The sequence below is a fragment of the Bos mutus genome, chromosome 18 (genome assembly GCF_027580195.1).
Source record: "Bos mutus isolate GX-2022 chromosome 18, NWIPB_WYAK_1.1, whole genome shotgun sequence".
Lineage (NCBI taxonomy): Eukaryota > Metazoa > Chordata > Mammalia > Artiodactyla > Bovidae > Bos > Bos mutus.
The window spans coordinates 171977-181834 of NC_091634.1; the positions used below are offsets into that span (position 1 = coordinate 171977).

Consider the following 9858-nt stretch of genomic DNA (forward strand, 5'->3'; position numbering starts at 1 on the left):
CTTTTGGAACCTGCGGCTGGTCTACTTACTTGCACAACAGGCTTCAAATTCTAGAGAAACACCTTCCTTGACCTCCCCCAGGAGTCACAGCTGCTGACCCCAGCTCTGTCGGCCTGGGCTGGCGTCCACTGTGGGTCAGGTTGTTCCCACCTGCTGCTGAGCCAGCGCACCTGGCTCCCCACAGCCCCATTCTCAGCATCTCAGGTGGACAGGCAGCATGGCGGCCAGCCCACGTCCCGCCTGGGATGAGCATCCTCGGACTCCAGCCCACGAGCTCTGGGAAAGCAGAGCTTCTCGTCACATCCTCCCACGTGGTGACAGGTGATCATCAGGGCCCTGGGGACAGTTTGGCATGGGGCATGGCATGCCAGTGTTCACCATCACCCCAATATCCTCACGCCTGCTTGGAGAAGGGGCTCCCAGCACCCATTCTTCAGTCTCAAGCTCCAGCTGGCTAATTTGTCAGGTGGAGAAACCGAGGGACAATGTGGTGAGTTGCCACAGAGCACGGGAGGCACTGGATTTCCAAGGAATTACCCGATCAATGCCACCAATGGGGGGAGAGGCCTTCACCTCCCTGGGTTGAAGGCCAGGCCCACACAGGCCCAGAGGGGACGGGAGATTGTGCAATGGCCACGTGTGTGTGTGATGAGTGTGTGTGATGTGCGACCTGTGTGAGAACCTCAGGTCCTGCCTGTCTGTATGGCCTCCTTGTTTCTCTGGGGAATGCCTCAGACCAGTTACTTGCCGAACGCAGGACCAGACAGGACGCTCTTACTCGGGGCCTTCAGCTTCCGGATTCCGACAAGCAGTCCCTGACGAGCAGAGCAATTGCAGCTCCTGTGGCCCCTCACTGTCCACAGGCCGCACCTTCCTCTGCAATCTCACCTTTAACCAATTCACCGTGGCTGATTTCCACTCAAAAACCTTTTCCCCAGAGCTCTGACCACTGATTCATCTCTGCGGCTGTAGTTGAGATTTTTTGTTTAGTCTCTAAGTTGTGTTGGCTCTTTGGGACCCTATGGATTATAGCCCTCCAGGCTCCTCTGTCTGTGGAATTTCCCAGGTGAGAATACTGGAGTGGGTTACCATTCCCTTTTCCAGGGGAGCTTCCTGACTCAGGGATTGAACCCGTCTCCTGTTTGGCAGGCAGGTTTTTTGTGGTTGGGATATCCAAGGGAAAAATAACCTGCCTGTGAGGGCTGCCAGCGGGATCCTGAAAAGAAGCCGTGTCCAGTCTTTCTGACATGTCTGGGGCAAAACGTGTAACCTGACAGCCACTAGTCCCCAGACAACTGCGTGTGAGTGATTTGCAAAACTGACCGGAAGGCAGCAAACCCATTCAGCGTGGTTATTGACTGTTGCTGTGGCTGAGCCTCTGGGGGTCAAGGTTCGCCCTTTGCCCCTGGAGCCCAGCTTTCCGGGAAGGGCGCGGGGGTGAGCCTCGCCGCCCCGGCTGCACCTTATAACCCCACAGACAGCCCTGAGGCTACGGGACGTGGACCATGTCTGCTTGGGCAGCCCTCCTGCTGCTCTGGGGTGAGGCCGGGTCCTGGGGTGGCCGGGGGCTGGGGGGAACGGCAGTGAGGCCTAACAGCTGGGTCTCTGCAGGTCTGTCCCTGAGCCCCGTGACTGAGCAGGCGACGTGTGAGTGGGCCAGCCTGGGCACGGAGGGTGCTGCGGGGTGAGCCCGCGGGTGGGTGCCCGGCTCTGACTGCCTCCCCTACGCAGTCTTTGACCCCAGGCCATCCCTGTGGGCCGAGGCCGGCTCACCGCTGGCACCCTGGGCCGATGTGACGCTGACCTGCCAGAGCCCGCTGCCAACCCAGGAGTTTCAGCTCCTCAAGGATGGCGTGGGCCAGGAACCGGTGCACCTGGAGTCCCCTGCCCATGAGCACAGGTTCCCGCTGGGACCAGTGACCAGCACCACCCGGGGCCTCTACCGCTGCAGCTACAAGGGCGACAACGATTGGATCAGCCCGAGCAACCTGGTGGAAGTGACCGGAGCAGGTGAGTGTGGTCCCTGGCCTGGAGGCAGGAGGCGGGCTGCTGGGGAGGCTCCTCTGCTCACGCCTCACCCTCCCTGTGCTCTTGCTGCCGCTCCAGAGCAGCTGGTGGCCTCGGGCAGTTCCGGTGCTGTCTCTGAGCCCAGTGTCCCCATCTGTTAAATAAGGGTGACTGGGCTTCCCTGGCGGCTCAGTAGTAAAGAATCCACCTGCCAGTGCAGGAGAGGCCAGTTCAATCCCTGGGTCGGGAAGACCCCCTGGAGGAGGGCATGGCAACCCGCTCCAGTATCCTTGCCTGGGGAATCCCACTGTCAGAGAAGCCTGGCGGGCTACAGTCCGTGGGGTGCCAAACAACTGGACAGAGTGACTGAACAAAAAGAGGGTGATGTTTTCACCAACCCTAGAAGGCTGTGAGAATACATGATTGAATCCCCAGGAAGCTGCGGGCAGCCGGCCCCATGCCTTCCACTTGTATTCCCGGCTCACTCCCCCATCGAGACGTCCGTCTTGGCTCCCTCACACTGTCAGGAGCTCGGAGGTCCAGCTCGGGCTGGGCCCCCATGTCTCCCAGCTCAGGCAGAGTTACCCAAGACCCCTGTCCCGCTGTGACCCTTGCCCCATCTGCAGAGCCCCTGCCCCCACCCTCGATCTCAACCAGTCCCGTGTCCTGGATCACACCCGGCCTGAACACCACACTGCTGTGCCTCTCGGGACTTCGAGGTGTGACTTTCCTGCTGAGGCTGGAAGGAGAGGACCAGTTTCTGGAGGTGGCTGAGGCCCCAGAGGCCACGCAAGCCACCTTCCCGGTCCACCGGGCTGGGAACTACAGCTGCAGCTACCGGACCCACGCGGCAGGCACCCCCTCGGAGCCCAGTGCCACAGTGACCATAGAGGAGCTAGGTGAGTGGGTGGGCCAGCCCAGAGGGCTTCCTGGGGGAGGAGGCTCCTGGAGGACGAGAAACTACCCTGGACCCTGAGCAGCCCCACCCAGGACGGCTGTGGGAAGCAGCGGCCTGCCTGGGGAGCTGCGTCGGAACCCACCACAGGCAGGCTGTTCCTGGGACAGAGGTCTGGGGGCTGGGCGCCCCCCAGCGGCCTCCCCAGTGACACACCCCTCCCTGCAGACCCGCCGCCGGCGCCCACGCTGACTGTGGACAGGGAGTCTGCCAAGGTCCTGAGGCCGGGCTCGTCTGCCTCGCTCACCTGCGTGGCGCCCCTGAGCGGCGTGGACTTCCAGCTGCGGCGGGGCGCGGAGGAGCAGCTGGTACCCCGGGCCAGCACCAGTCCGGACCGCGTCTTCTTCCTGCTGAGCGCGCTGGCCGCGGGCGACGGCAGCGGCTACACCTGCCGCTACCGGCTGCGCAGCGAGCTGGCGGCCTGGTCCCGGGACAGTGCGCCGGCTGAGCTGGTGCTGAGCGACGGTGAGCCTGCGGGACGAGACCGCGGGGCTGCGAGGGCTGCGAGAGCCCGGACGGAGCCCGGACGCGGCCCTGCCCGTGCCCGGGGCGCGCTCTCCCCCGCGAGCCTAAGGCGAGGAGCGCAGGGCCAGCCCCGGTGGGCCCTGAGGCCGCTGTGGAGGGAGCCAAGGGGGGGCTGCAGGACCCCTAAGGACTCGGACCAGGGGCGTAAAGCTCAGGAGAGGTCGTCGGGGGCTCGGGGGTGCTCCTTCCACAAAACGCGCCCGCACCCCGTTTTCCTGCGCTTACGGACTAGTGCGGAGAGCGTAGGAATGTCCGCGTCCGGCGAGGACCGGGCCGGGTCGGGAGGAAGGCTCCGGGGTGGTCCCAGCCGGCTTCCCGGGAGGGAGCAAGGTGGATCTTTCTGGGGGAGGATCCGGTTTGTGCGCCAGCCTCCCGCGCGCTCCCCGCAGGGACGCTCCCCGCGCCGGAGCTGTCGGCCGAACCCGCGATCCTGAGCCCCACGCCGGGCGCGCTGGTGCAGCTGCGGTGCCGGGCACCGCGCGCCGGCGTGCGCTTCGCCCTGGTGCGCAAGGACGCCGGCGGGCGCCAGGTGCAGCGCGTCCTGAGCCCCGCGGGCCCCGAGGCCCAATTCGAGCTGCGCGGCGTCTCGGCGGTGGACTCGGGCAACTACAGCTGCGTCTACGTGGACACGTCGCCGCCCTTCGCGGGCTCCAAGCCTAGCGCGACCCTGGAGCTGCGCGTGGACGGTGAGCTGCGGGCACGGCGGCCCGGAGCCCCCTTCTACCCGGGCGCCTGTCCCGGGATACGACGGGAGGCGCCCGGGGCCTGAGGGGGTGGGGTCGGCCTCCAGGGCCCCGGGGCGCCCCGCCTGGTGGCCTGTCTACCGCCGCCGTGAGCGCCGGGCAGGTGGGGCGCTTTGGTGGAGATCGTGGAGAGCGGATCCAGTTTTTAGGGTTCAGACTCCTAACCGCTCTGCACTGGCTCGTGCGCCACGCGCCTGTCGGTGGTCGTCAGATTAGGATCCCGGCCCTCCTGGAGCCCAGGTGCCTACGCGGAGGGTCGAGGTGTAATTCTCGCCGAGCCCCCCCGGCCCTGGGTCTGTGTGCTCCTCGGATTTCAGCGTCCGGGACTCCTGGCCGCACAGGTCCCACCTCTGGGCCGCTGCCCCGGCTGTGCCCTTCGCAGGAACCCCACTCCGCTGGGCGGGTGGCGTTTTCCTCCTGGGCGCTGTGTGCCCGTGATGGGGACCCCTGGGGGGCTCAGACCTCATGGCAGGTCTGGGGGGTGGGGCGGGGAGGCCCGCCGGCTACAGCGCAGTGCCCAGGGTCGGAGGCGGGGCGAGGAGCCTCACTTGACCTCCCGCCGCTCGCCCAGGGCCTCTGCCCAGGCCGCAGCTCCGGGCCCTGTGGACTGGGGCCTTGACTCCGGGCCGCGATGCCGTCCTGCGCTGCGAGGCCGAGGTGCCCGACGTCTCCTTCCTGCTGCTGCGCGAGGGCGAAGAGGAGCCCTTGGCGGTGGCTTGGTCCACCCACGGCTCCGCGGACCTGGTGCTGACCTCCGTGGGGCCCCAGCACGCCGGCACATACAGCTGCCGCTACCGCACCGGCGGGCCCCGCTCCTTGCTGTCGGAGCTCAGCGACCGGGTGGAGCTCCGGGTGGCAGGTGAATTGAAGCCCCAGGAGGAGGGGGTTGCGATCCAGGTCTTTGCCCCGACGGTACTCTCCTCCAGGGCTGCGCTTTCATGCGCCCTTCCAGGGCTGACATTGGCTGGTGGGCCTAGACTGCTGGGTGTGTGTGTGCGTGTGTGTGTGTGTCGGGGGACTGTAAGGCAGGGCGGGGTGTGGTCACGAGCACCTGTAGGGGGCGGTGGGGGCATGTTTCCTCGCGGGCAGCTGACCAGTCCCCGCCCTGCTGAGGCCTCAACGAGGCCCTCCCTGACTCATCACGGAGGACGCAGGGAGCCTCCCTCCCCACCATCTCTTTTGTCCACTTGGTCCAGGAAGCTGACCCAGTGGCCGACTCGGGTGCTGATGGTATCCTCGGGAAGTCCTTTCTCCAGCCTGCCTCCGATGCCTTGTGCTGCAGCGGGAAGCTGGAGTTCTCCCTGGGAGCAGGGGGAATGGCCGCCTCTCCCTGATCCATCCCAGGAACTAATAAATGTGCAGACAGCCTTTAAGACGTGTCTCTGGCCCATGGTGGTCCAGGTGCGGGGGGCGGGAGCCCCCGGGCTGGGATCCTGAGTCCTGAAGGTGGGTGGGCCCTGGGATGGATCCTGAGGGTGGAGGCCCCTTCTCTTGCTTTCTCCCATTAAGCTTCCTCCTGCTCCCCAGTCCCCTCCGCCCAACCCTCGCAGGTGTGGGAGGCAGCTGAAGCTCCGGACCTCCTTGACTGGATGGGAGGCGGTTCAGAGGCTGCATTTTGCAGCTCTCTTCCCGGCTCAGCGGCCACCAGGTGGCGATGCGGGGCTGTGTCCCGCGCCAAGGCCGGGTCGCCCACCCCGCAGCCCAAGGCCGCGGGAGGGGAGGGGTCCTCTCTGCTCTTCCCCACGGTCCCCGAACCGGACCCCTCCTGGACCACTGACCGGCCCTAGCCTGGCCCTCCAGGTGCTGACATACATCAGTTGTGAGTAAGGCTAGCATTATCAACTAATGCTTGCTGCTGCTGCTAAGTCGCTTCAGTCGTGTCCGACTCTGTGCGACCCCATAGACGGCAGCCCACCAGGCTCCCCCGTCCCTGGGATTCTCCAGGCAAGAACACTGGAGTGGGTTGCCATTTCCTTCTCCAGTGCATGAAAGTGAAAAGTCAAAGTGAAGTCGCTCAGTCGTGTCCAACTCTTCTCGACCCCATGGACTGCAGCCTACCAGGCTACTCCGTCCATGGGATTTTCCAGGCAAGAGTACTGGAGTGGGGTGCCATCGCCTTCTCCAATCAACTAATGCTTGGTGAACTGTTTTTGCAAGAAATTTGCCTATTTCTTGAACGGAGAGGTCTGATTGACTGGCACAGAATTGCTCATAGCACAGCTGTAGTCTTCTCATGCCTGCAGGGTCTGTAGGGATGCCACCTCTTTCATGACTGATGCTGTGTCCCTTCTCCCTCTCTGTCTAGCTGGAGGTTTATCAATTGTATTTATCTTTATATTTATCTTTATCAAAGAACAGATTACCTTTTGAGAGTGCTCATTTTGGTACTCTTTTCTATTTTGTGATTCACTACTTGCGTCATTCCCTTCCTTCTACTTAATTCTGAATTAATTTCTTTTTCATTTTCTTCAGGTGGAAACTTAGACCATTCACTTTTGGGGGTAAACATTAGTAACAGCTTAAAATCAGACTTCAAAAGCTTTATCTTAGCTTAAATCATGGGAAATTACTTATTTCTGGATAAACAAAGTTTGACCTTTGGCAGCTTCATCCATTACATCCAGTTGGTTGATGACATTGGTCAGTTCTTTTGTATCCTTACTGGTTTTCTGTTTTGTTCTGTTGATTCTAGTGAGAGGGGTGTTGAAGTCTCCAATTATAATTTGTGAATTTAAAGTCTATTATTTTCTTTCAGCTCTATCAGTTTTTATTTCCTGTTATTTTAAGGCTTTGTTGTTAAATGCATACATTATTTGGAACTGTTATGTCTTTTTGGTGAATTGTCTCTTTATCACTATGTAAGTTCTCTCTTTGTTCCTAGTAATTTTCCTTGTTCTTAAGTCTACTTGGTTTGATACTAATATAGCCATTGCAGCATTTTTTGATGTGGAGATTTCATAATATATATCTTTCCCCACTCTTTTACCTTAAGCTTACCTAATTACATTTATTTTTTAAATATTTATTTATTTGGCTGCACTGGGTCTTAGTTGGGGCCTGAGGGTCTTTGTTGCGTCATGCAGGATCTTCCCCTGGGACACATGAACTCTAGTTGTGGCTCAGCGGCTTCGGAGCACGTGGGCTCAGTAGTTGTGGTACTCAGTTTCTACGCAGCATGTGGGATCTAGTTCCCTGACCAGGGATCAAACCCGTCCCCTGGATTGCAAGGTGGATTCTTAACCACTGGACCACCGGGGAAGTCCCTATATCATCACACTGAAAGTTAAGTTTCTTATTTTCTTTTTTAAAAAAATTCATTCTGGCAAATTCTTTTAATTGGTATGTTTAGATCACTTATATGTAACAATGTATAAGCTTACGGTTTGGTCTGCCTTTTTCTTTCCTGTTTGCTCCTTTTGTTATCTGTCAGTTTTCCCTTTCCTGCTTTCTTTTGGGTTGTTTCTCAGCTTCCTTTTTAACTCATCTGAGTTTTTGATCATCTGTTTCAGTTCATTTCAGTCACTCAGTCGTGTCCGACTCTTTGCGACCCCCATGGACTGCAGCATGCCAGGCTGCCCTGTCCATCACCAACTCCTAGAGCTTGCTCAAATTCATGTCCATCGAGTCGGTGCTGCCATCCAACCCCCTCATCCTCTGTCATCCCCTTCTGTCTTCAATCTTTCCCAGCATCAGGGTCTTTTCCAATGAGTCAGTTCACATCAGGTGGCCAAAATATTGGAGCTTCAGCATCAGTCATTCCAATGAATTCTCTTTGTATAGTCTTTTTAAAAGATTTCTCTTGGGATTACAGTATGCATACTTAACTCTTTGCAGTCTACTTAGAATTAATACTTTACCATTTAAATGGGATGTAAGACCTTAATAAAGATTCATTTCTTCCCCTGAACTCCTTCTCCTTTGGATAAACAAAGTAGATACACATCTCACAACAAAGTGGGTATGATAGTGCTCTGAGTGCTGGGGTGGGGAGGAGATTCAGTTCCTCAGTGAAAGAGAGCGGGAGGGTGGGGCGGAAAGGGGGAGTCAGATGCCAGCAGTCAGGGCCAGTGCTCAGAGCCTGCATCAGGTGCTGCACAAGGCGGGTCTCATCATCCCCTCTCCTGACCGAGCCGGTCACTAAGGCTCAGGGAAGTCACTTACCTGGGGTCCCCAAGGCGTCCTGATGTTAGGTTCATGTCTTTTCCACTCCCTGCAGCCTGCTGGGGGCCTAAGGGCAGGGGGACATGCATCTCTTGTCTCTCAGTCTTTCCTCACGTCCCGTCAGTTCCTCAGCATCTGAGCCTCAGCCATGCTGTGTCTAGGTACATCTAGGACTCTCTGAGACCACTACAAGATCTCCGTCTCCCTGGGTCTCAGCCTTCCTGCTCTTAACCTCGCTCGTCAGAGGTCTTTGTTTACTCATGACACAGAAGGAATGAATTCCAGACAGAGGGAGAAACACAGGGAGAGATGGTATAGATGACCAGTACACAATACACAACTGTATGGTGGGGGGTCAGGTTCACACGCCATAGAGTCATCAGAGAAACACATGAAAGAAGGCTGATGCCTTGACAGGAACTTGTAACCCATTCAGGAAGCTTTGCTGTAGAAGGTGACACAGTGGAGAGCTTCCCATGACTGCAGAGACACGATCAGATTCGGGTTGTGGAAAGAGCCTGCTGGAGGCCCGTGTGGAGAAGGAAACAACCGTGTGTGTGTATGTGGGGAGTGTATGTAAGTGGCATGTGTGTGTGGTGTGTGTGTTGGTTTGTGTGTGGTGTATGTGGTGTGGGGGAAATGTGTTTGTATATAGTGTGCATGTGTGTATATGTGTGTGGTGTGTGTGATATATGTATGTGCATGTGTGTATATGTGTGTGGTGTGTGTGATATATGTATGTGCTGTGTATATGCATGTGGTGTGTGATACATGTATGTGCTGTGTGTATATGTATGTGCTGTGTGTGATACATGTATGTGCTGTGTGTATATGCGTGTGGTGTGTGTGATATATGTATGTGCTGTGTATATGTATGTGCTGTGTGTGATATATGTATGTGCTGTGTGTATATGCGTGTGGTGTGTGTGATATATGTATGTGCTGTGTATATGTATGTGCTGTGTGTGATATATGTATGTGCTGTGTGTATATGCGTGTGGTGTGTGTGATATATGTATGTGCTGTGTATATGTATGTGCTGTGTGTGATATATGTATGTGCTGTGTGTATATGTATGTGGTGTGTGTGTGTGTGTGATGAAGGCAGGAAGGCGTTAGGAAGGAGACCCCCTGCTGGAATCCCGCGAAACAGGGGATGTGGGCCCGCAGAAGGTAATGACGGTGAAGATGGAGTAGTGAGGTAAAACCAAGAGCCTGACGACTGGTGGGCCGTGCACGGAGTGGGCAGGGAAAAATGGATGCTGTGCAGGGACAAGAGCACCCTCAGGGCGGGGAAAATGCCAGAGAGGCTGAGGGTCGGAGAGGGTCTCGTGGAAAAGGCAGCTCCCAGGCTGGCCTCGGAGTCGGACTTGAGCAGGCGGAGAGAACAGTGTGTGTGAAGAAGTAGGTGGGCGCGGGCAGGCCCCAGTTACACAGGAGAGGGGCGGGCAAGGAGGGCAGCCACGTG

General features: G+C 58.0%; 1 protein-coding gene across 1 annotated transcript; it reads left to right on the forward strand.

The window, feature by feature from the left end:
* The first annotated feature begins 1505 nt into the window (after positions 1-1505).
* Positions 1506-5581, forward strand: A1BG (alpha-1-B glycoprotein). The gene is made up of 8 exons (XM_070386927.1): positions 1506-1539; positions 1612-1647; positions 1732-2010; positions 2634-2906; positions 3131-3427; positions 3877-4173; positions 4802-5089; positions 5427-5581. Exons 1-8 carry the CDS (start codon positions 1506-1508, stop codon positions 5432-5434), a joined length of 1512 nt encoding a protein of 503 aa, XP_070243028.1. The 3' UTR covers positions 5435-5581.
* Positions 5582-9858: the final 4277 nt, after the last annotated feature.

Bases quoted from the DNA above. Each gene is read 5' to 3' on its own strand.
- A1BG (XM_070386927.1), top strand. From the start codon at position 1,506: ATGTCTGCTTGGGCAGCCCTCCTGCTGCTCTGGG. The intron at 3,428-3,876 runs GTGAGCCTGCGG...CGCTCCCCGCAG, and splicing joins TGAGCTGGTGCTGAGCGACG to GGACGCTCCCCGCGCCGGAG. The intron at 4,174-4,801 runs GTGAGCTGCGGG...CCGCTCGCCCAG, and splicing joins CCTGGAGCTGCGCGTGGACG to GGCCTCTGCCCAGGCCGCAG.